The 27,433-nt window shown below is 29.7% G+C and overlaps 2 protein-coding genes across 2 annotated transcripts in view; one reads left to right on the top strand and one right to left on the bottom strand.

Annotated features, from left to right (window-relative positions):
- LOC141290689 (atrial natriuretic peptide receptor 1) overlaps positions 1 to 9,395 on the bottom strand; it is a 40,254-nt gene extending 30,859 nt beyond the window's left edge. The window contains exons 1-4 of the mRNA XM_073822787.1: positions 9,384 to 9,395; positions 5,822 to 5,911; positions 5,555 to 5,660; positions 3,181 to 3,313 (exon numbers count right to left, since the gene is read on the bottom strand). Coding sequence (XP_073678888.1) covers positions 3,181 to 3,313; positions 5,555 to 5,660; positions 5,822 to 5,911; positions 9,384 to 9,395 — 341 coding nt within the window. The remainder of the gene's footprint in view (positions 1 to 3,180; positions 3,314 to 5,554; positions 5,661 to 5,821; positions 5,912 to 9,383) is intronic.
- Positions 7,383 to 17,444, top strand: prelid1b (PRELI domain containing 1b). The gene is made up of 6 exons (XM_073823254.1): positions 7,383 to 7,435; positions 10,635 to 10,761; positions 11,335 to 11,560; positions 13,287 to 13,400; positions 13,538 to 13,616; positions 16,609 to 17,444. The coding sequence occupies exons 2-6, from the start codon at positions 10,667 to 10,669 to the stop codon at positions 16,698 to 16,700; spliced, it is 606 nt and encodes a 201-aa protein (XP_073679355.1). The 5' UTR covers positions 7,383 to 7,435; positions 10,635 to 10,666; the 3' UTR covers positions 16,701 to 17,444.
- Positions 17,445 to 27,433: the final 9,989 nt, after the last annotated feature.

Genomic DNA, 27,433 nt, shown 5'->3' with positions numbered 1-27,433 from the left:
GCGCATTTGTTTTTCCAATTCCCCATTACTTACAAACACTAGAACTTACAGTTGTATTCCTCTCTATTTCTGAAGGTTTTTACTGAAAGGTTTGTTCATATTTAATTCAAACTGATTTATACAACATTTTATTATTAAAAATATGCCAAAAATGTCTATCTTTGAAGGTTGTGCGTTTGTTTCTCCACTTCAGCATTACTTATATACACCAAAACTTACAGTTTTATTCCTCTCTATAGTCTGAAGATTTTTACTGAGGGGTTTGTTCATATTTCATTCACACTGATTTATACAACATTTTATTCCTAAAAACATGGCAAAAATGCATATCTTTAAAGGCTGTGAGTTTTTTCTCCACTTCAGCAGCACTTACAAACACCATAACTTACAGTTTTATTCCTCTCTATAGTCTGAAGGTTTTTACTGAAGGGTTTGTTCATATTTCATTCACATTGATTTATACAACATTTTATTCCTAAAAACATTGCAAAAATGGGTATCTTTAAAGGCTGTGAGTTTTTTCTCCACTTCAGCAGCACTTACAAACACCAGAACTTACAGTTTTATTCCTCTCTATATACTAAAGGTTTTTACAGAGGGGTTTGTTCATATTTCATTCACACTGATTTATGCATTTTATTCTTAAAAATATTATGAAAGTGCACATTTTTAAAGGCTGCGCATTTGTTTTTCCAATTCCCCATTACTTACAAACACTAGAACTTACAGTTGTATTCCTCTCTATTTCTGAAGGTTTTTACTGAAAGGTTTGTTCATATTTAATTCAAACTGATTTATACAACATTTTATTATTAAAAATATGCCAAAAATGTCTATCTTTGAAGGTTGTGCGTTTGTTTCTCCACTTCAGCATTACTTATATACACCAAAACTTACAGTTTTATTCCTCTCTATAGTCTGAAGATTTTTACTGAGGGGTTTGTTCATATTTCATTCACATTGATTTATACAACATTTTATTCCTAAAAACAAGGCAAAAATGGATATCTTTAAAGGCTGTGAGTTTTATCTTCACTTCAGCAGCACTTACAAACACCAGAACTTACAGTTTTATTCCTCTCTATAGTCTGAAGATTTTTACTGAGGGGTTTGTTCATATTTCATTCACACTGATTTATACAACATTTTATTCCTAAAAACATGGCAAAAATGCATATCTTTAAATGGCTGTGAGTTTTTTCTCCACTTCAGCAGCACTTACAAACACCATAACTTACAGTTTTATTCCTCTCTATAGTCTGAAGGTTTTTACTGAGGGGTTTGTTCATATTTCATTCACACTGATTTATACAACATTTTATTCCTAAAAACATGGCAAAAATGGATATCTTTAAAGGCTGTGAGTTTTATCTTCACTTCAGCAGCACTTACAAACACCATAACTTACAGTTTTATTCCTCTCTATATACTAAAGGTTTTTACAGAGGGGTTTGTTCATATTTCATTCACACTGATTTATGCATTTTATTCTTAAAAATATTATGAAAGTGCACATTTTTAAAGGCTGCGCATTTGTTTTTCCAATTCCCCATTACTTACAAACACTAGAACTTACAGTTGTATTCCTCTCTATTTCTGAAGGTTTTTACTGAAAGGTTTGTTCATATTTAATTCAAACTGATTTATACAACATTTTATTATTAAAAATATGCCAAAAATGTCTATCTTTGAAGGTTGTGCGTTTGTTTCTCCACTTCAGCATTACTTATATACACCAAAACTTACAGTTTTATTCCTCTCTATAATCTGAAGGTTTTTACTGAGGGGTTTGTTCATATTTCATTCACACTGATTTATACAACATTTTATTCCTAAAAATATGGCAAAAATGCATATCTTTAAAGGCTGTGAGTTTTTTCTCCACTTCAGCAGCACTTACAAACACCATAACTTACAGTTTTATTCCTCTCTATAGTCTGAAGGTTTTTACTGAAGGGTTTGTTCATATTTCATTCACACTGATTTATACAACATTTTATTCCTAAAAACATGGCAAAAATGTGTATCTTTAAAGGCTGTGAGTTTTTTCTCCACTTCAGCAGCACTTATATACACCAAAACTTACAGTTTTATTCCTCTCTATAGTCTGAAGGTTTTTACTGAAGGGTTTGTTCATATTTCATTCACACTGATTTATGCATTTTATTCTTAAAAATATTATGAAAGTGCACATTTTTAAAGGCTGCGCATTTGTTTTTCCAATTCCCCATTACTTACAAACACCATAACTTACAGTTTTATTCCTCTCCATAGTCTGAAGGTTTTTACTGAAGGGTTTGTTCATATTTCATTCACACTGATTTATGCATTTTATTCTTAAAAATATTATGAAAGTGCACATTTTTAAAGGCTGCGCATTTGTTTTTCCAATTCCCCATTACTTACAAACACTAGAACTTACAGTTGTATTCCTCTCTATATTCTGAAGGTTTTTACTGAAAGGTTCGTTCATATTTAATTCAAACTGATTTATACAACATTTTATTATTAAAAATACTGTATGCCAAAAATGTCTATCTTTGAAGGTTGTGCGTTTGTTTCTCCACTTCAGCATTACTTATATACACCAAAACTTACAGTTTTATTCCTCTCTATAGTCTGAAGGTTTTTACTGAGGGGTTTGTTCATATTTAATTCAAACTGATTTATACAACATTTTATTATTAAAAATATGCCAAAAATGTGTATCTTTGAAGGTTGTGCGTTTGTTTCTCCACTTCAGCATTACTTACATACACCAAAACTTAAAAGTTTTATTCCTCTCTATATTCTGAAGGTTTTTACTGAAGGGTTTGTACATATTTCATTTAAAATGATTTATACAATATTTTATTCCTAATATTATTGTGAAAGTGCATATTTTTAAAGGTTTTGAATTTATTCCTCCACTTTAGCATACTTACGTTACATTACAGTTTTATTCATCTCTATATTATGAAGGTTTGTTCATATTTCATCCACACTGATTTATACAAGATTTTACTTCTAAAAATGATGAAAATGTAAAAAAAAAAAACCTCTAAACTCTAAAATGACAACAATAACAAAAAAATCTAACTGGATTCAGATATCAGTCCAGGAAACATATGCATATTACTGCTTATATAATTAGATAATACCTTATTTGTACATATATCTATAGATATGAGATTATGATACCGGTGTATGAAGACGTCATTGTCGATGGCCCACTGGTAAAACTCATCTCTGACGGTCACCGAGTAAATGACATTGAAATCCTCACCGCTCAAAACCTTCTCTGGGGGACGCAGGACCCACGCCATCTCTAGACCTGCACACGCACACAAAGCACACACTGGATTAGGATTTCTTTCTTTCTTTGTAAAAGGTCTCTTCTGTTCAGCAAGTCTGCATTTATTTGATCAAAAATACAGTAAAAATGTGAAATATTTTTAAATATTGAAAATATTGTTTTCTATGTGAATGTATATTAAATTTTAATTTATTCCTGTGATCAAAGCTGTATTTTTAGCATCATTACTACAGTCTTTAGCATCACATAATCTTCAATCATTTGATTTGCTGATTGCGCAAGAAACATTTCTCATATAATCATTCTGGTCTATAGTTTGGTGATAATAATTATATATAAACAAACAAACAAACAAACAAACAAACAAACAAACAAACAAACAAACAAACAAAAAGAATGCTTTTATTCATGCTTTTATTCAAGGACACATTCACTGTATCAAAAGTGACATTAAAGATTTCTATTTAAAAAATAAATACTGTTCTTTTTATTTGTTATTATTTTCCCAATAATTCTAAAATAAATAAATAAAATGTATCACAGTTTCCACAAAAATATGAAGCAGAAAAAAAATTGGTCAAAATTTTATGCAATCAGTAATGCATTACAATATGAAACAAATTTTCTTACAAAAGAACATTTATCAAGTTTTAAGTTATTATACCAGAATATTTATTTATCATTTATCATTTATTTATCTTAATTTTAAGATTCCTCTAATGTTATATACAGCAAATCACTAAAGTTTCTCAGATTTCTTCAAAGTTAAAGATAAAACAAAGATTACAAGAGTACATTTTACAAAAAAGTACTTCATAATTTTGTGTTTAATTCAATGTTATATGCTGTTTCTTTGCAATTAAAACAAAGAAACTGCATACTTACTTGCAATTTCTGCGTAAAAAATTGTTTCATCATTACTCCAGTCTTCAGCGTCACATAATCTTTTAGAAATCATTCAAATTTGCTGATTGCTCAAGAAACATTTCTCATATTACCAATGTTGAAAACAGTTGTGCTGCCCAATATTTTCAAAAGTTTGAACTATGATAAAAAAGAATGCTTTTATTCAATAAGGACAGATTAAATGTATCAAAAGTGACAGTAAAGATTTCTATTCCAAATAAATACTGTTCTTTTTATTTGTTTTTATTTTCCCAAGAATTCTAAAAAAATAAAATGTATCACAGTCAAGCAGCAAAAAACGTTTTCAACATCAATTATAATAATAATGAATCAAAGCTGCAGGACATGATCATTATCCATTGATCAATAGTCAAAAATGAATGCAATCAGTAATGCAATACAATATCAAACTATTTTTGTTACAAAAGAACATTTATTTTAACTTATTATACCAGAATATCTATTTATCAAACTATATTACATTCTTAATTTTAAGACTCCTCTTATGTTATATACAGCAAATAACTGAAGTTTCTTAGATTTCTTCAAAGTTAAAAATAAAATAAAGATTACAAGACTTCATTTTACAAAACAATTTAGTTTAATTCAGTGTGTTATTTGCCGTTCCTTTGCAATTATTTCTGAAATGTACTAGCAATTTCTGCTTAAAGAAATAGTTTCAAAGTAAATCCTATATCAGATTTTTGTTGAGCGTGTGAGACGCACCTGCACAATATTTTCAAAAGTTTGGATTATGATAAAAAAAAAGAAAAAAAAGAATGCTTTTATTCAATAAGGACACATTAAATGTATCAAAAGTGACAGTAAAAATTTATATTCCAAATAAATACTGTTCTTTTTATTTGTTTTTATTTAATTCTAAAAAAAAAATAATAAAATGTATCACGGTTTCCACAAAAATATGAAGCAGCAAAAAACGTTTTTAACATCGATTATAATAATAATGAATCAAAGCTGCAGAACATAATCATTATCCATTTATCAATAGTCAAAAATGAATGCAATCAGTACTGCATTACAATATGAAACAATTTTTGTTACAAAATAACATTTATCTAATTTTACGTTATTATACTAGAATATTTATTAATTAAAATATATTACATTATTAATTTTAAGACTCCTCTTATGTTATATACAGTAAATAACAGAAGTTTCTCAGATTTCTTTAAAATTAAAAATAAATCAAAGACTACATTTTACAAAAAACTAATTCATAATTTAGTGTTATTTGCCATTTTTTGCAGTTATTTCTGAAATGTACTAGCAATTAGCTTAAAGAAATAGTTTCAAAGTAATCCTATAGATTTTTGTTGAGCGTGTGAGACGCACCTCCGCAGTCGATCATGTTGAGTTCATCTGGTTTGTCGAGCGGCCAACAGTCATATTCACTGTTATCCAGATCATGCCATCCAAACACACACAACACAAAACACACCTGAAACCACAACAAAAAACACACACATTACTCAGCAGCTCATCTGTAATTCACTTCAAACTACTTCTTTACTTCTTCACATTCATGCAGCAAATATTCATAAATTGTTACCATGCAGATGCAGTAAATTCTCATGTCGAAGGGCTTGTGTGGATGCAGACGCTGATGTGATGCTCTGCAGGTTGAGAGACTCTAATGAGATTCAGACTGAAGGATGAAGATGATGAAGGGTTTGCACATGCGTCCTTCACCTGGACACGAACACAGTTCAGATGCATTTACATATTCACATGTGTTTGAACTATTACTGGTGTAAATATAACATCAGCAATTCAACAGTTTAAGTTGTTTCCTAAATTGTAAAGATAAGTCTCTTAAAAAGACAAATTATTGCAAATTAATTGAGCTGGTTATGCTGTTATTGGTAGTTATAGATAGCTACAGTGTTAGCTGTCTAGTAATTTAGAGTGTATACACTATATAGTGCTTAGGTGTGGATATATGTGACCCTGGACCACAAAACCAGCCTTAAGTAGCACATTGTATTATTGGATTGGGTTAAAATGATTGAGTTTTCCTTTATGCCAAAAATCATTATGATATTAAGCAAAGATCATGTTCCATGAAGATATTTTGTAAATTTCCTACTGTAAATATATCAAAACTTAATTTTTGATTGGTAATATGCATTGCTAAGAACTTACAACTTTAAAGGTGATTTTCTCAAAATTTTGACTTTTTTTTTGCATCCTCAGATTCTATATTTTCAAATAGTATCTCATCTAAATATTGTGCTATCCTAACAAACTATACATCAATGGAAAGCTTATTTATTCAGATTTCAGATAAATTTACCCTTTTGAGTGGTTTTTGTGGTCCAGGCTCACATGTAGCAATAGTAGGTTTAAAAGTGTTAACGTGTCTCCATCTAGTGGTAGAAATACAACTCTGCAATAACCTGGAAATGATTGTGATTGAACACCTGAATCTAAACATCTAAATATTTTTTTTGCATTCACAGATGAAAACATGTCTTGTTTTCATTGAACATTTAGTGGTTTAACTACACTTCCAACTGTAGTATGCATGCATATGCATACAAAATAACAAAAATCAACAAACAGGGACACAGTTCACATTTCTACTTGAACATTCTGCAGTCACATCCGCAAACGTTTACAAAAGTATATATTATAATTATTTTGTTTACCATCCTTTACATGATTTCTAATATACTATATTATTGATTTAATACGTATTATGTTGAGTTTAAGAATGTGCCATATTATATGGCATATGTGCATACATGCATGCGCACGTGTGTGCGCGCACAGAAGGCGAAGTAGCCTAAACAAGTAACGTAATCAGTTACTTTTTTCGGGAGTAACGCAATAATGTAATGCATTACTTTCCATAAAAAGTAAGATATGCAATTAGTTACTTTTTTTAAGGAGTAGCCTAATACAATATTGTTATGGCATATGTGCATATGTAATACAATATAACATGGCATATGTTATTTCTGCAATATATTTCTATAATGTATAACTTATATACTATAATTAAATAATGCTAATATAAAATGTAACACACGCATGCATACACAATGCATATGAAACGAAATAGTATATTTCAGAGCGTGATAATGCAGAGTAATAACAATAGCTAATTTTAATGCTTTTGACGCGCGCGCACATGCACGCGCACGCGTGCACGCACAGAAGGCGGAAATGCAGCGGATGTCGGTGATGTTAGAGCGGAGCAGTAGGATTACAGTGAGTCAATTCTTTGAGTAAATATGTTTCTGCTTTACCGACAATAAGCGGCCGCGTTCGTGTTTACTCGGCTTCTGTTCGGGATTATTCGTGTTTATTTATTTATCTGACTTGTATCTGCGCTCGGTGCTGTTAGTCGTGATCTGCCGCTTGCTCTATAAACGGATAATAATAACAATGACACTACATATAGATAAAAACAGATGAATTAAAGAGCTGTAATTCAAGTCTAATTCAGACTAATAAGCGCCTTTTACAAGAGAGGAAGTTTCGCTGTTCGACACTCGAGGGTTTTTTTTCACTGAAGCGGATTACAGAAGATAAACTATAATGCCATTAAACATGATTTTATCATCATATGAACTGTTAAAAGAAACTGAACATCAGCATTGTCCGTATGTTGGACTCTGTGTGGACCGCTGGATCCGGCTTTTTTATCGGGTACCGCTATGTTTTTGTCTGCTAATACAACTTCCGCTTGACAGACGTGTCAGAATATCACCATGGTGACCATAGATTCTGCCACTTAGAGTAAATGTTTTTTTTTTTTTGTACTATGTAAATACCATGGTTTATGAATACAGTCATCTGTATCACTGTGTTATAGAAACCTGAACAAATGCAGCTAAACTGTAAGGCATTACTTTCCATAAAAAGTAGCCAAGTAATGTAATTCGTTACTATTTAGGGAGTATATATTGCAGCACATTACTTTCTATAAAAAGTAAGTGACATAATTAGTTACTTTTTAGGGAGTAACACAATATTGTAACATTACTTTCCATAAAAAGTAAATAAGTAAAATAATAATTTACTTCTTTAGGGAGTAACGCAATAATGTAATACATTACATAAAAAGTTATGCAATTAGTTACTTTTTTAGGGAGTAATACAATATTGTAACATTAATTTCTATTAAACGTAAATAAGTAACATAATTAGTTACTTTTTAGGGAGTAACACAATATTGTAACACATTACTTTACATAGAAAGTAACAAATCAACATAATGAATTACTTTTTAGGGTGTAACAATATTGTAATGCGTTACTTTCCATAATAAGTAACGTAATTAATTACTTTTTTAGGGAGTAACGCAATATTGTAACACATTACTTTTCATAAAAAGTAAATAAGTAATGTTATTAGTTACTTTTTTAGGTAGTAATGCAATATTGTAATGCATTACTTTCCATAAAAAATAACTATGTAATAAGTTACTTTTTAGGGAGTAATACAATATTGTAATGCATTACTATCCATAAAATGTAACTAAGTAGTGCAATAAGTTACTTTTTAGGGACTAACATAATATTGTAATGTATTACTTTCAATAAAAAATAACTAACGCAATTAGTTACTTTTTTAGGGAGTAACATAATGTAACGCATTACATAGAAAGTAACTAAGTAACGTAATTTGTTAAATGTTTTTTTTAGAGTAAAGCAATATTGCAATGCATTAATTTAATAAAAATGATGTAACGTAATAAGTTACCTTTTAGGGAGTAACGCAATATTTATAACTCACATTACTTTCCATAAAAAGTAACTTCGTAACATAAAAGAGTTAATAATTTTGCAACGTATTAGTTTTCATAAAAAGTAAGTAATGTAATTAGTTCATTTTTAGGGATCAATGCAATTTTGCAATGCATTACTTTTCATAAAAAGTAACGTAATGAGTTACTTTTTAGGGAATAACGCAATATGGTAACGCATTATTTGCAATAAAAAGCAACTGAGTAATACCTTTTTAGGGAGTACAATATTTTAATGACTTACTTTCCACAAAAAGTAACTAAATAACATACTTACATTTTTAGGGAGTAACACAATATTATATTGCATTACAATCCATAAAAAGTAATTAAGTAATGTAATTAGTTACTTTTTAGGCAGTACCACAATATTGTAATGCATTACTTGTTTAAACGTCAGAATATCACCATGGTGACCATAGTTTCTGCCACTTACAGAAAATGTTTTTTTTTTATTTTATTTTTTATTATGTAAATACCATGGTTTATGAATACCATGGTTTATGAATAATGTAATACATTACTTTCCAAAAAAAGTAGCTACGTTATGCAATTAGTTACTTTTTAAGAGAGTAATGCAATATTGTAACACATTACTTTTCATAAAAAGTGAATAAGTAACGTAATTAGTTACTTTTTTCGGGAGTAATGCAATATTGTGACATTACTTTTCATAAAAAGTGAATAAGTAACGTAATTAGTTATTTTTTCGGGAGTAATGAAATATTGTAACATTACTTTTCATAAAAAGTAAGTAACGTAATGAGTTACTTTTTATTTAGTAATGCAATGTTTTGTAATGCATTACTTTTAACTTTTTTAGGGAGTAACGCAATAATGTAACGCATTACTTTACATAGAAAGTAACTAATTAACGTAATGAGTTACTTTTTAGGGAGTAATGCAATATTGTAACACATTACTTTTCATGAAAAGTGAATAAGTAACGTAATTAGTTACTTTTTTAGGGAGTAATGCAATATTGTGACATTACTTTTCAGTAGTAAGTAAGTAAGTAACGTAATGAGTTACTTTTTATTTAGTAATGCAATGTTTTGTAATGCATTACTTTTAACTTTTAGGGAGCAACGCAATAATGTAACGCATTACTTTACATAGAAAGTAACTAATTAACGTAATGAGTTACTTTTTAGGGAGTAATGCAATATTGTAACACATTACTTTTCATAAAAAGTAACTTTGTAACGTAATTAGTTACTTTTTTTAGGGAGTAACGCAATAATCTAATACATTACTTTCCATAAAAAGTAACTCATTAACGTAATGAGTTACTTTTTAGGGAGTAATACAATATTGTAACGCATTACTTTTCAAAAACAGTAGCTAAGTAACGTAATTAGTTACTTTTTAAGGGAGTATATATTGCAGCGTATTACTTTCTATAAAACGTAACTAAGTAATGTAATTCGTTACTTTTTAAGGAGTAACACAATATTGTAATGCATTACTTGCCATAAAAAGTAACTAAGTAATGTAATTAGTTACTTTTTAGGGAGTAACTTTCCCCAACACTGTCTGTAAATGCCATGGTCAGTGAATACAGTCATATATTATATCAGCCTGAACAAATGCAGCTGAACTGTGTAAAGCCTCAAAAGAGGAAGCTGATAATAAAGATGTGACTGTTTCTCTATTCAGGACTCTGTTGGTGGGGCTCTGCTGGGGTCGTGATGACAGGGAAGTATTTCTCCAGTGAGACGGACATCAAGAGCGGGTGGGAGCAGGTGTGCACGGCATTCTGGCAGAGATACCCGAACCCATACAGGTACCTGAACCCACTCAGTTTAAAGGAAAAGTTCACCCAAACGTGAACATTTGCTGAAAATGTGCTCATCCACAGGTCCTCCAAGATGTATATGAGTTTGTTTGTTCATCGTATTTGGAGAAATGTAGCATTGCATCACTTGCGTATCAATGGATATGAATGGGTGCCGTCAGAATGAGAGTCCAAACAGTGGATAAAAACATCATAATACCGTGAGTCCATAATCTATAACAATGCTTCTTCCAGTGAAAAAGTGATGTGGGCTGAACCTGGAGAGAAATTTGCACAGATCAAGTACCATTTACAAGCCAAAACAGCTCTAAACAAATATGTGACTGGATTTTGATGTGAGAGACAACAGGAGAGGAAGCGTTATTATTATATATTATTTGTTTCAGCTTTTGTCTTCTCAAGATGGACTGGAGTGGTGTGGCTTATTGTGATGTTTTTTTATCAGCTGTTTGGACTCTCATTCTGACGGCACCCATTCACTGCAATGACTTCATATTTCTCTGTTGTTTTTATTTGTTTGTTTTGTGCACAATATGACATTCTGAACATGCTTTTTCTCAGCACTCATGTTTTGACGGAGGACGTACTTTACCGTGAGGTGACGTCGGATAACCTCCTTCTGTCCCGACGGCTCTTAACGAAAACCAATCGTCTCCCTCGCTGGGCAGAGCGTGTTTTCCCGGGGAATCTGTCGCGTTCGGTTTACATTATTGAGGATTCTGTGGTGGACCTCGGAAGCAGGAGCCTCACGACGTTGACCTGGAACGTAAATCATGCTAAACTAATGGTAAACCACAAGAAGGCACACATATTGACATTCACAGTTTACTTAGAAATATGCTTTGAAAAGAGCTTTTCAGTCTGAATTAGATACTGTTATTTTAGAACGATTGATATACTATTAGTTTTTGTTAATATTTTGAATTGGATTAGATTTTTTTTACCTTTATATTTTATTTTAATTATATTAAAATTTAATATATATATATATATATATATATATATATATATATATATGTATATATATATATATATATGTTTAATTTTAATTTGATTTAATTACACTACATTTATTTAAATTTTTTGTTTTAATTTTAGTTATTAATACTTTAGTTGCCAATGTAAAATTTCTCATTCTCATAACTAAAATTAATATGCTTTAAAGAACAAAATTCTGAATTAGATACTGTTATTTTAGAATGATTGATATACTATTACAGTTTTTGTTAATATTTTGAATTAGATTAGATTTTTTTAGACCTTTATATTTTATTTTAATTATTTTACAATTAAAATAAAATCAAAAAAGTATTTTTAGGTTTAATTTGAATTAGATTTCATTTTAATTAAATTTATTTGTATTTTTTGTTTTAATTTTAGTTATTTTAGTTATTAATATTTTAGTTGGCAATGCAACATTTCTCATTTTCATAACTAAAATATGCTTTAAAGAGCAAAAAAAGTCTGAATTAGATACTGTTTTTTTTTTTAGAACGATTGATATACTATTGCAGTTTTTGTTAATATTCTGTATTGATTTGTTTAGAACTTTATATTTTATTTTAATTATTTTTAAAATTAAATAAAAAAATCTTTTTAGGTTTAATTTTAATTTGATTTAATTTTAATTATTTTTATTTTTATTTTCAGTTTTTTAGTTTGACTTATTATAGTTATTAATATTTTAGTTGCCAATGCAACATTTCTCTTTCTCATAACTAAAATTAATATGCTTTGATGAGCAACAAGTCTATATATATATATATATATATATATATATATATATATATATATATAGACATCTAAGACAAGTGCATTTTAATATATTTTATATCTTGATGTACTAAACTAAAACTCAAACAGGCATTTAAAAAAAATACATAGGCATGTAAAAAACTAACAAAAAGAGAACTAAAATTAACTAAAACTGAATAAGTAAATAAAAAAATAAGTAAAAAAGCCTATATGTGACCCTGGACCACAAAACCAGTCATAAGGGTCCAGTTTTTTGAAACTGAGAATATACATCATCTGAAAGCTGAATATTGCAAAAAAAAAAAAAAAAAATCTAAATATTGAGAAAATCCAAGTCCAAATGAAATTATTAGCAATGCGTATTACTAAAAATAAAAATTAAGTTGTGATATATTTCGGGTATGAAATGTACAAAATATTATCATGGAACATGATGTTTATGTAATATCCTAATGATTTTTGGCATGAAAGAAAAAATTATAATTTTGACCCATACAATGTATTTTTGGCTATTGCTACAAATATACATGTGCTACTTCAGACATATATAGACATATTTAAAAAAAAAATACAAAAATGTAAAAAAATAAATAAAAATATAAAATAAACCTCCTAATTATAGTAATATTTCAATGAGACTAAAATAAAACATTGATGGATCTGGTCGTGTCCAGCGGTAATGCATCTATCAGAATGTGCATTATGGTTAAGGGTGGGACTGTGTGTAAATTAATGTGTGTTTGTGTTTGTTTTACCAGCGTGTGGTGGAGCGCTGTGTGTTTGCGGGCGAGCAGGACCGGCCTCTTTGGACGCGGCTCAGCAGAGAAGCCTGGATCTCGTCAGGAGTCTTCGGCCTCTCCAGACCCATTCAGGTATTGCTCTACAAAACACTAAAAACAAGCAAGAGAAAAGATGATGAGTCACTGGAAACTGACATGAGCATCCATCAGTGTTCTGTTGATATGAATTGTCACCATGGTGTTGTAATTCTGTGTCTGTCGTCCTGCAGGAGTTTGGTTTGGCCAGATTCAAGAGTAATCAGGTGAAAGCCATGAAGGGTTTGGAGCATGCGCTGTCTAATCTACAAAGTAAGAGCTTTGGTTATATACACTAATAGCAAACACCAGCAAAACATAGACAAGATTATGCACAAAAATAAACTGAACTGCTAATAAAAGGTCCACAAAAAGAGCAAATAAAACCCATCAGACTTGAGACCTTAAAACATTAATGCAGTAATGGCTTTAATGTCAATCATAGAGGTTTATTGGTAATTAAAGTACAGCTGTTGTAATAAAATAATGCTGTGTAGGCGAGGGTTATTATAGTAAACTAACCATTAAAAAACAGCTTTATTGCTTGAAATAAAATAAACGTTAACTGAAATGACATTAAAGATGTTTAAAAAAAAATACTTATTTCAAATTGGCAATTCACAAGTTTAGTTTAACTTAACAAAGTAACTAAAACTAAAATAAAACCTATATAGAAATATTTAATTATATTTGAGAAACTAATACAAATGACAAAACCACACAATAAAATTATTAAAGCGTCAACTACTAAAATAGAAAATATTAAAATATAAACAGTTTCAAAATATTAATAAAAACTATAATAGTATCTCACTGAGTTTGTTGCGTGAAATAAAAAAATATATATATTTAAAACATTTCATTTCTGCTAGTTGCTTAGACAACATTTCCCTTTTTTATAAAGTTAAACTTAATAAAATAATTAAATATTAAAGTAATAAAATAATAAAATAACTAAAACTAAAATTAATAAAATAAAATAAAAATATATATATAGAAGAAGAATAAAAAATGACTCAAATTTATGCAGTTCTTAGTTTAAATCCCATAATTCTGAGTTTAAATCTCAATTATAAGTTTAAATCTCACGAAACTGAGTTTATATAGTTTTTAGTTTAAATCTTGTAATTCTGGGTTTAAAACTCGTAAAACTGAGTTTAAATCTCAAATCTAAGTTTAAATCTCACAAAACTAGTTTAACTCTGGCAAATCTCTGTTTGAATCTTACAAAACTGAGTTTAAATCTTAATTATGAGTTTAAATCTGGCTAAACTGAGTTTAAATCTCAATTTAAATTTAAATCTAACGAAACTGAGTTTACAGTGCAGTTCTTAATTTAAATCTTGTAATTCTGAGTTTAAATCTCACATATCGTTTAAATCTCAATATCCTGAGTTTAAATCTAACAAAACTGATTTTAAGTCTCACAATTCTGAATTTAAATCTTGCAAAACTAGTTTAAATCTCACAATTCTGAGTGTAAATCTCGCAAAACTGAGTTTAATGAGTTCTATGAGTTTAAGTCTCGCAAAACGTTTAAATCTCACAAAATAAAAATTTTACATTGCAATTCTGAGTTTAAATCTTGTAATACTGAGTTTAGATCTTACAAAACTGAGTTTAAATCTCAACTATGAGTTTAAATCTCGCAAAACTAGTTTAAATCTCACAATTCTAAGTTTAAATATCGCAAAACTGAGTTTAATGAGTTTTATGAGTTTAAATGTAGCAAAACGTTTAAATCTCACAAAACTGAGTTTACATTGCAATTCTCAGTTTAAATCTTGTAATTCTGAGTTTAAATCTAACAAAACTGATTTTTAAGTCTCACAATTCTGAGTGTAAATCTCGCAAAACTGAGTTTAATGAGTTTTATGAGTTTAAGTCTCGCAAAACATTTCAATCTCACAAAATAAAAATTTTACATTGCAATTCTGAGTTTAAATCTTGTAATTCTGAGTTTAAATCTTGTAATTCTGAGTTTAAATCTAGTAATACTGAGTTTAAATCTTGTAATACTGAGTTTAGATCTTACAAAACTGAGTTTAAATCTCAACTGAGTTTAAATCTCACAAAACTAGTTTAAATCTCACAATTCTAAGTTTAAATCTAGCAAAAAGTTTAAATCTCACAAAACTGAGTTTACATTGCAATTCTCAGTTTAAATCTTGTAATTCTGAGTTTAAATCTCGCAAAACTGACTTTAAATCTCGCAAAACTAGTTTAAATCTCTCAGTTATGAGTTTAAACCCCGCAAAACTGGTTTAAATCTCACAAATCTGAGTTTAAATCTCACAAAACTAGTTTAAATCTCTCAGTTATGAGTTTAAACCCCGCAAAACTGGTTTAAATCTCACAAATCTGAGTTTAAATCTCGCAAAACTAGTTTGAATCTCACAATTCTGAGTTTAAATCTCGCTAAACTGAGCTATATCACAATTCTCAATTTAAATGTCACAATTATGAGTTTTAATCTCGTAAAACTGAGTTTTAATCTCAGACCTGGATGATAATATAGTGATATTTTGCGACTTTACAAGTCTAATTTGCTCTAGTATATATTGATTTATGTGAGTATTTAAACTCTTGACCTCAACACTTAAGTGATAAATTGTAAAGACATTACTGCAAAAGCATCGGAACAGGTAAAATGATCTCAGTGTTAGTCTCTCAATTCTCAATTTAAATCTCACAATTCTCAGTTTGAATCTAGCAAAACTGAGTTTAAGTCTCAAAATTCAGAATTTAAATCTCAATTATTTGTTTAAATCTCAATTCTCAGTTTAAATCTTGTAATACTGGGTTTTAATCTCAGTTCTTAGTTTAAACCTTACAATTATGAGTTTACATCTCACAATTATGAGTTTAAATCTCACAAAACTGGTTTAAATCTCAATTCTGAGTTTAAATCTCGTAAAACTGAGTTTAAATCTCAGACCTGGATGATAATGTAGTGATATTTTGTGACTTAAGTCTATTTTGCTCTAGTATATATTGATTTATGTAAGTATTTCAACTCTTGACCTCAACACTTGAGTGCTAAGTTGTAAAGACATTACTGTAAAAGCAGCAGAAGAGGTAAAATGATCTCAGTGTTAGTTCCTCTTTCCACTGCTATTTATCATTTTTACATCTGACACCATGAGAGCTGAGGTCAACCAGCAGGACTAATTTTGGCTTCTGTAGAAAAAGGAAAGTAACAGAAAGTGTAGTTTACAGTAATCCTGAAGTTTCATCTTGGTTTCTTTTGTGTTCATTATTTCAGAAGCATCAGCCACTTGTCATGGAGAATCTGCGGAGAAACACAAAAACCTGAATTCAGCCTCCAAAACCCAGAAACCTCAGCAATATATATGATCACTATGAACAAAGAGTGAATTTCATGATCATATCAGGTCACCCCAAAACTTCAGAAGAAAATTAAACATTGTTTTAGGAATATTACAATTTGTTTGATCATATTATTTTTAGGACAATTCAATTTCCACTAATGCTCATGAATGCTATGCAAAAATATGATTTAAACTGTGAAATATTTATTTATATATCATTGTAGCATTTGTTGCACTGCCTTTAAGTTGATTTCATTGTTTTTAAATAACTGTATAACTATAATAACTAAACAACTGTTTAACTATAATACAGAAAAAAAAAATATTACAATAATCACCACAAAACCACAAAATTTATCCGTTTAAATCTCACATATATCTCATATTTATCTCATAGAGTTTATCTCATAATTCTGAGTATATATCTTAAAATATTTGGCACTTCTGAGTTTATATCTGGCAAAACTGTTTAAATCTCACAAAACCCAGTTTAAATCTCACAATTTTGAGTTTAAATCTCACAAAACAGTTTAAATCTTACAATTCTGAGTTTAAATCTTGCAAAACTGAGTTTAAATATCACAATTCTGAGTTTAGATCTTGCAAAACTAGTTTAAATCTCACAAAACTGAGGATAAGTCTCTCAATTCCGAGTTTAAATCTATCAAAACTAGTTTAAATCTCACAAAACTGAGTTTAAGTCTCACAATTCTGAGTTTAAATCTCGCAAAACAGACTTTAAATCTCTCAATTCCGAGTTTAAATCTTGCAAAACCGAGTTTAAATCTCTCAATTCCGAGTTTAAATCTTGCAAAACTGAGGATAAGTCTCTCAATTCCGAGTTTAAATCTATCAAAACTAGTTTAAATCTCACAAAACTGAGTTTAAGTCTCACAATTCTGAGTTTAAATCTCGCAAAACAGACTTTAAATCTCTCAATTCCGAGTTTAAATCTTGCAAAACCGAGTTTAAATCTCTCAATTCCGAGTTTAAATCTTGCAAAACTAGTTTAAATCTCACAAAACTGAGTTTAAGTCTCACAATTCTGAGTTTAAATCTTGCAAAACAGTTAAAATCTCTCAATTCCGAGTTTAGATCTTGCAAAACTAGTTTAAATCTCAGAAAACTGAGTTTGTCTCACAATTCTGAGTTTAAATCTCGCAAAACTAGTTTAAATCTCACAAAACTGAGTTTAAATCTCACAATTCTGAGTTTAAATCTCGCAAAACAGACTTTAAATCTCTCAATTCTGAGTTTAAATCTTGCAAAACTAGTTTAAATCTCACAAAACTGAGGATAAGTCTCACAATTCTGAGTTTAAATCTCGCAAAACTGAGTTTAAAACTCACAATTCTGAGTTTAAATTGAGTTTATATCATAATCCTGTTTAGATCTCAAATTTTAGAGTTTATATTTGGCAATTCTTAGTTTTAATCTCACAAAACAGTTAAAATCTCACAATTCTGAGTTTAAATCTCTCAATTCCAAGTTTAAATCTTGCAAAACCGAGTTTAAATCTTGCAAAACCGAGTTTACATCTCACAATTCTAAGTTTAAATCTCTTAAAACAGTTAAAATCTCTCAATTTCGAGTTTAAATCTTGCAAAACCGAGTTTACATCTCACAATTCTAAGTTTTAATCTTGCAAAACTAGTTTAAGTCTCACAATTCTGAGTTTAATTTTTGCAAAACTGAGTTTAAATCATACAATTCTGAGTTTAAATCTCAATTCTCTGGCAAAACTGTGTTTAAATCTCACAAAACTGAGTTTTACATCGCAATACTCCGTTTAAATCTTCTAATTCTGAGTTTAAATTACGCAAAACTGAGTTTCTCACAATTCTGAGTTTAAATCTTGCAAAACTAGTTTAAATCTCAAAATTGTTTTTTGTGTCAGTTTTCTTTTTCAGAATTGTGAGTATATCTTTAAAAAAAAAGATTTTTTTATAAACTCAAAAAGTCGCAATTACCTTTTTTAGATTTTTTTTTTTATCCCATGGCAGAAATAAGCCTCCATAGAAATCTGACCTGAACATGTTTTCATAAGATTCACCCATAAAACAAAGAACTTACCCAGAGAATCCTGCGATGTGACCTTATTTCATGGCTGCTAAGTAAAGTAACGGTAAAGCTCAGGTAAAGGTGAACGTGAAGACCGAAGATTAAGCTCGCTGTGGAGATCATGCTGTGTCCGCTACCATATTTATTAGAAATTTGATTAGAAAACTCAGGGACAGATAATTTGCAATTGTTTACAATTGACACCCTGCAGTGTGTTTCTGATGTAAAGCATAGTAAAACGTGCTGTCCTAGTTTATATATACAGTGCGGTCCAAAAACAAAAAGTAAAGACGATCTGTGATAATGCTGGATTAGATTCTCACTCATTTTCACTCAAAATGTTATTGTGATTAGATAATTTGTAATGTAAAAAAATATTAGAAGTATTTCTACTAGTGGTCTCAGACTTTTGAACCCTACTGTATTAGAATTTACAATTATAAAATACACCGCTGTATAACATATTATTTGATCAGATCAATTAGTTCATATCAAATAATTCACTGAACTTCAGGTCACGAGTCTAAAGCGATCAGTCTCTTACAGCTGTGCCTCTTAACTGTTTTAATTAGTTTCTAGTCTAATAATATGAGAGTCATTTTAAGAATGTTTTAACTTATAAAACTATGTTTTGTTGAAATATTTGTTTTGTCCTGTTCATAATATGTTTGTAATTGCATTCCTTCACAGATGCTTCGTGTAAAATGTAAGGGAATATTTTAGAACAAAGAATATTATTGTGAAAATGAATATTTCACTGTTCTGTAGCTGTATTATTTTTGCTTTTGCTTGAAAAAATGAGACTTGGAATCTTTAAATAAACAAATGATGAAACTTGTAGTTTAAGAGTGTAATTACATTTTCAACAGACAGTTTTACAAATATTGAACAAAATGTAAAATGAAAGTTTAAATCTCAATTCTGAGTTTAAATCTTACAACTATGAGTTTAAATCTAGCAAAACTAAGTTTAAATCTTAATTCTGAGTTTAAATCTTACAATTCTGAGTTTAAATATTACATTTCTGAGTTTAAATCTCACAAAACTAGTTTAAATCTCGCAATTCTGAGTTTAAATCTCACAAAACTAGTTTAAATCTCACAATTCTGAGTTTAAATTTAGCAAAACTAAGTGTAAATCTTAATTCTGAGTTTAAACCTTACAATTCTGAGTTTAAATATTACATTTCTGAGTTTAAATCTCACAAAACTAGTTTAAATCTCGCAATTCTGAGTTTAAATCTCACAATTCTGAGTTTAAATCTGGCAAAATTGAGTTTAAGTCTTACAGTTATGAGTTTAAATCTCACAATTCCAAGTTTAAATCTGCAAAACTAAATTTAAGTCTCACAATTCTGAGTTTAAATCTTACAATTCTGAGTTTAAATCTCACAAAACTAGTTTAAATCTCACAATTCTGAGTTTAAATTTAGCAAAACTAAGTTTAAATCTTACAATTCTGAGTTTAAATTTAGCAAAACTAAGTTTAAATCTTACAAAACTAGTTTAAATCTCACAATTCTGAGTTTAAATTTAGCAAAACTAAGTTTAAATCTCACAATTCTGAGTTTAAATCTACCAAAACTAAGTTTAAATCTCACAATTCTGAGTTTAAATCTAGCAAAACTAAGTTTAAATCTTACAATTCTGAGTTTAAATCTCACAAAACTAGTTTAAATCTCACAATTCTGAGTTTAAATTTAGCAAAACTAAGTTTAAATCTTACAAAACTAGTTTAGATCTGGCAAAATTGAGTTTAAGTCTTACAGTTATGAGTTTAAATCTCACAATTCCAAGTTTAAATCTGCAAAACTAAATTTAAGTCTCACAATTCTGAGTTTAAATCTTACAATTCTGAGTTTAAATCTCACAAAACTAGTTTAAATCTCACAATTCTGAGTTTAAATTTAGCAAAACTAAGTTTAAATCTTACAATTCTGAGTTTAAATCTTACAAAACTAGTTTAAATCTTACAAAACTAGTTTAAATCTCACAATTCTGAGTTTAAATTTAGCAAAACTAAGTTTAAATCTTACAATTCTGAGTTTAAATTTAGCAAAACTAAGTTTAAATCTTACAAAACTAGTTTAAATCTCACAATTCTGAGTTTAAATTTAGCAAAACTAAGTTTAAATCTCACAATTCTGAGTTTAAATCTAGCAAAACTAAGTTTAAATCTCACAATTCTGAGTTTAAATCTCACAAAACTAGTTTAAATCTCACAATTCTGAGTTTAAATTTAGCAAAACTAAGTTTAAATCTTACAAAACTAGTTTAAATCTCACAATTCTGAGTTTAAATTTAGCAAAACTAAGTTTAAATCTCACAATTCTGAGTTTAAATCTAGCAAAACTAAGTTTAAATCTCACAATTCTGAGTTTAAATCTAGCAAAACTAAGTTTAAACCTTACAATTCCGAGTTTAAATCTCACATAACTAGTTTAAATCTCACAATTCTGAGTTTAAATCTAGCAAAACTTAGTTTAAGTCTTACAGTTATGAGTTTAAATCTTACAATTCCAAGTTTAAATCTGCAAATCTAAATTTAAATCTCACAGTTCTGAGTTTAAATCTTGTAATACTGAGTTTAAATCTCATAATTCTTAGTTAAAATATTACAGTTCAGAGTTTAAATATCGCAAAACTGAGTTTATATCATGATTCTTCATCTATACATTAAGTTTCTTTTTGTATTTTTTCAAAAAGCTGAAACCAGAACTACTGATTAAAAAAATATATTTCTGTTTGTCTCTACTTCAAACTGTCACATTCAGTGTTACTTTGTAAACTTTGTAATTCTTTGTAAATATTTGTGAAATTTACTAGTAATTTCTAAATGATAATTGTTTAATTTTTTTCGGTGTACAATAAACATAACTTTCCAAATAATAATCAAGCAATTAAACAGATACAAAAAACAAACTATTCTTCACAAACAAAATATGTAGCTCTATACAAAGGCTCCAAAGTTAGAAAATAATGTATATTATGTATGTAAAAAATAAACTCAATCGCTCAATTGTCTTACAAAATACATCTTAAAAATAAAAATGAACGGTTTATTCTAACAGTGTCAACTGTCAACTCATTTTTACAAAATGTAAATGACATTAACCATATGAAATTAAGCTAGAAGTAAACATGGTGCAAAGCAAATTGTGTTCATGTAAAAGCCATCTTAACCCAGTGGAAGATGTCTGGGATGTTGTTTTTGATGTGTGTGTCATGTTTTATCGTTCCTCACACTCGCGTAGACAGTGTCCTCCTCAGTGCGCTTCTGTAGGGATTTTGGTTTCTGAGATTTCATGTGGACCACAGACGAGTATGTGACATCTTCCTGCAGAGATAATAGATATTGCAGTTTGTTTCTTCATCAGATTTGGAGAATTGTTTCATTCCATCACTTGCTCAACAATGCTCAAGTGGTCCAAGATTAGGATGAGTTTGTTTCTTAATGAGATTTGTGGAAATGTGTCATTCTAGAACATGCTCACCAATGGATGTGAATGGGTGCCATCAGAATGAGAGTCCGAACTGCTGATAAAAACATCACAATAATCCACAAGCAATCCACACCACTCCAGTCCATCAGTTAACATCTTAACTAATAATCCACTCCAGTCCAGTCCAATATCTATAATAATGCTTCCTCCAGTGACAGTCCATCTCCTGATGTCTCTCACATCTAAATCCAGCCACATATTTGTTTAGAGCTATTTTGGCTCGTAAACAGTGCTTGATCCTTGCAGATTTCTCTTTTGATTCAGATCAGACCACTTTTACACTGGAGGTAGCGTTATTATGGATTATGGATTTGTATTTTAGTTAAAAAAGTCTTACTGATGGATGTGTTTCAGCTTTTGTCTTCTCAAGATGTTTAACTGATGAACTGGAGTGGTGTGGATTACTGTGATGTTTTTAGCCGCTGTTTGGACTCTCATTCTGACGGCACCCATTCACTTCATAAGTGCGTGTCTTAAAGTTTTACTAGAGTATGGTTGTGCACATTTACTTGAGCAGATCTGCTCATGTCTGCCATAGTCGAATACACAACCTCCTCCTACAGAAAAACACACAACAGCCACCAGCTATGCTTAATTTTTGCAGATGATTACAGCATTTGTAGTGAGATGTGTTTTTGTAAACCTATTTTCTCTGAAGCTGGAGTTTCCTTTTAAAATAAAAGCTCTACTGCCATTTCCGTCAAAATAAAAGCTTAAAAGTACAGTAACGAATTGCTAACAACTTGCTCTTTAAATGCAGTCCAAATTCAAAACATCTCTTTAAAGTGTAGAAATTAGGAAATAATCCACAAGTTCATATGATTCTTTAGGGCCTTAATGAAAAGTCTATAATATACTTTGGTTAAAAATTGTCAGTAGTAGTATAATAAAACACCCTTTTACCTTGTCAAAATCAGCTCTGCCAAAAATCAACTCGTTTTATTGCATGGTCCCTTTAAATGCAAATGAGCTCTGCTCGCCCCGCCCCTCTCTGATGTGGGATTATGAGCCGTAGTGTTTACTTTAGCCGCATTTAGCCACGTTTAGCTGTGAAACTTGTCAACAAGCACATTATTAAGAAAGGCCGTTCGCAAAGATGCATAAAAACTGTTTCAGCTCGGTGTGGGCGGGGCTAGGTGAGGCACTCATGTCAATCAACTATCGTGGGAGGGGCCTCTGTGTTTCATCACAATGACAAGAAGCTGAGAATGAGCTGATTTTAAAAAGGGGATATTACTTTTAAAGATTAAATTTTTATCATTGTAGGGTGGTTGTGTACACTATCTGCGTGAGTTTTGCATCCAATGACCCCTTTAAACATTTTTTTAAACATTTGAAATTGCAATATTGTCATATCGTGAGATTTTGATATCATTACATCCCTATAAATTCACATAAAAAATTTAACACTAACCTTTTTACAGCTTCTTTTTTTCCCCTTAATATGTGTGACGCTGGAATAAGTCACGTCATCCTAAAAGACAACAAGCTATATTCACCAGTTGCAACATGTGATGGAAAGTATTGTTGCTGCACATGCATCTGCATTTACAATGTGTTTGAGCTCATGCACTGACAGCTAAACATGTCAAAACATCCTCAAAAAACACTGACCTCAGTGGATCGATTCATCTTGTTCAGTGCAACCGCAGAATAAGTCACATCATTCTGTGTAGGAAATGATGCACTGTCAGCAAACACTCATTGGTTTAGATGAATCACAGAAATACAAAAATACAATAACTGGAATTTTTCTTTATGAGGAAATGAGAGTATTAGTTGGGCAGGATGTCATATTTTAAATAGAAATAGCTTAAAGTAAAAGCACTGAGGTGTTATACTAATAAATTGTTATTTTGCAACATTTTCTTGCACTTTTAACCCTGTTAAGCCTGACATATGAAATAAAAATATAAAAAATGGACCAGTTTATTGTTTTACTTTTGATCCATCAGACTTTTATAGCTCTGATATATTGAGAATATAGAGGAAATAACAGCTCTGTTTTTATTCAGATTCTCAGTTTGCTGCAGATGCTGATATTTATATGATGCACTTCTGCTGCTTATAATGTAAATCAATGAGATCTTTATAACAGCACAGCAGATACTGACATAAAATGATGTAAATATCAGCAGTCACTCTATATCTCCAATAATATGTCTTAAAATAAGATGAGATTGAAATGATCCAAACATATAATGCAATGCAATTCAATGATGATTGAGAGACGAACAAATAAAGATGTGAGATGTTTTGGAGGCTTGGAAAAATCATTCCTCCACTGATCCTTTCTAAAAAAGAAGTGTATTCAAGTGTGCTATTAGGATACTTCTTTTAAACTAAAAATAGAAAAGTATACTTTCAGTCTTCTTCTCAGAAATATACTTAAAATTACATTTAAATATACTTGACTTATACTTAGAAAAAGTCTAAATATATTTGAGCCATACTTGTGCTCTGAGAATCTCCTCAAAAGAATTTCCAAAATACAAGTGAAGAAAAAACCGAAACAACAGATGCTTCCAGATGTAATCTAACGCAATCGTCGGACATAAAACAGCATCAAAACCATAGATATGGAAAACTGTGTAATGTTATGGAATAAAATGTCGACCCATGAAGAGGAAATAATGACTGTCAAGGGGTGTTGATCAATTCAATCTACATTTTGATTATCATCAATAGTCTTTTTTTAGCTTTTTGGTCAAAATGTTATTTATTTTTTATTTATGAAACTTACCCACATTCAAGTGATAATAAAAAAAAGAATGCATGAAGCTAGAATAAAATGTGTTTTTTTTTCTTTTGATGTTTTGTATGTTCAGATATTCATATAACAAAATATATACAAATAAATATTTAATAACAATTACTAGGGACATAGTAGTATACTTAAAGTATGATGTAAAGTTCACTTAAAGGAAACTTACGAATATACTTGCAGTATAAAACTACAAAACTACACTGTTAAAAGTTGTCACCAGTTTCAACTTAAAACTTAAGCTGCCTTAAGTTTAAGTTAAATCAACTTAAAGCTGCAAGAAATTTCAACTCATAAGGCGAATCAACTTAAAAGTACAAGTCATTTTAACACATTTTATTGTTGTGAGTTGAAATAACTTGCAGTTTTAAGTTGATTTAACTTAAAATTCTAAGACAGCTGAACTTGGGTTTTTAAGTTGAAACTGGTGAAATCTTTTTATGGTGTAGTGGTTTATTGAGACTATACTTCAAATTGGACTAAATATGCATTAAAAGTCTTAAACTTATACGTTCACTTTTAGTATACTTGCAGTACAAACTAAAAACATAGATGTAAACTAGTTGTGTACTCAAAGTTTACTACTGTTATACTAAAAGTATACTATACTAGAAAGTGGGCCAATTTAGTCCCAAGGAGTATTGAAATAGCTCACTTAAAAGGATACTATTAGTACTCTGATATTTGTATACTTACTACGTAATACTTAAACAGATACTTGAACTTTTCTTAAGTATATTTAATAAAATAAACTTCAAGTATACTTCTTTTTGGTAAGGGGAGGAACAGTGAAAGTAAAGCTTCTGGAAACAAACGTTCTTCAAAAGATCCTGATCAGATTTGAGATTAAAAAATGATTGACGGAGAATTAAGTAAAGCCAAGCTGCTTCAGTTCAGTAAGTGTTCATCTGGAAATATGACTGCAGTTATTGTGACGTTTACTTGATCAAAATCAGTCAAGATCTGACCACAAAAAGACACATGAAGCACCAGCTGAAGGTGGATGTTTGTACAATTAAAGAGCTTTGACTTGATCATCAGACGAAAGAAAACAGAGTAGATGACAGAATCTGATTATAAATGAGACAGTAGCTTTATATGGTACCTGTTGCTGTTTTTCTGCTGGTTTTCTGTCTTTAATCTTCATCACGCTGGAGTATGCAACCTCATCCTACAAACACAAATCTCATTTTATTAGTATTCCATTCATGAATAGTCTATGATAATCTGATTATGAATAGTTCACCTTATCATTCGGTCTCTGGATCACTTGGCTTCCTCTGCTTTCTTTGTTAGCTGTAGATTATGATTCCAGTTAATTAAACACAAGGTTTTAGTTTTGTTTTCTTCAGTTTTTAGTCAGAGTCAGTGTTGGGAAAAGTTACTTGTAAAAGTAATGCATTAGAATATGGAGTTACTCCTTAAAAAAGTAACTAATTACGTTACTTAGTTACTTTTTATGGAAAGTAATGCGTTACTTTTGTGTTACTTTTTAAATCTGGGCAGATCTTGCTTGTTTGTTTTTAAGGGGAGACACTGTGGGCAAAAATGCTGTTTTTTCATGCACCTATCAAGTTTGAGATTTTGGGATTTTTTTTTATGGAGTGTTTTTTAGACTAATGGAAAAAAATCCAAATACGCTGTTAAGTGTTTATTTTATAGCACTTTATCTATTTGTGTTAATTGATTTCAATTACAATACATGTTTTTGAAGGCCGTTTTCTCAAAATGAGTTTTTTCTCCTTCTCTGAGCCATAAATCTCCACTTCAGCAACACTTACACCAAGCTTTACATTTTTATTCCTGCCTATATCCTGAAGGTTTTTACAGAGGGTTTTGTTCATATATGATTTACTTGATTTTTACACATTTTATTCCCCAAAAATGGTAAATATAAATATATATATATATATATATATATAGTGTTTCCTGTCTGTTCTACATTTTTTCCTGAATTATGGAGTGACAAAATGAGACCCAAAATGCCCTCTATAAAAACATTTGACTCTTATATGTTAAAAAAATTAAACAAGAATTTTGAAACTGACTTCATCCAGTGTTTAGATTTTTGTACTAGAAATGTATGCAAATTAGTGCATATTTCATTAAATAATGGCTCATTTGCATATTTAAACCTAACATTTTTGAAAACTTGTAATACAAAAAAAATGTTTGCAAAATCTTAAGGTGAGTGTTTCGCCTTAATATAAAAAAGTTATATTTTTGTCAAATGTAAAAGCCTTTTGACACCAAAAGCCTCGGGATTAGAAAAAAGTAAATTCACGTCTGTACACATAGTCAGCAATAAAAACGGAGAACAAATGTTGGATTATCTTGAGTAATTTTTGCTTATTAGTATGGATGAATTGGATCATCGAAGGTCGGCAGCAAAGACATCCATTAATAAAATGGGATTAAATGCATAAAGGAT

Source organism: Garra rufa, chromosome 18 (assembly GCF_049309525.1).
Source record: "Garra rufa chromosome 18, GarRuf1.0, whole genome shotgun sequence".
NCBI lineage: Eukaryota > Metazoa > Chordata > Actinopteri > Cypriniformes > Cyprinidae > Garra > Garra rufa.
This window is presented reverse-complemented; position numbering and strand designations above follow the sequence as displayed.

Bases quoted from the DNA above. Each gene is read 5' to 3' on its own strand.
- prelid1b (XM_073823254.1), top strand. From the start codon at position 10,667: ATGACAGGGAAGTATTTCTCCAGTGAGACGGACATCAAGAGCGGGTGG. The intron at 11,561-13,286 runs GTAAACCACAAG...TTGTTTTACCAG, and splicing joins TAAATCATGCTAAACTAATG to CGTGTGGTGGAGCGCTGTGT. The intron at 13,401-13,537 runs GTATTGCTCTAC...GTCGTCCTGCAG, and splicing joins GCCTCTCCAGACCCATTCAG to GAGTTTGGTTTGGCCAGATT.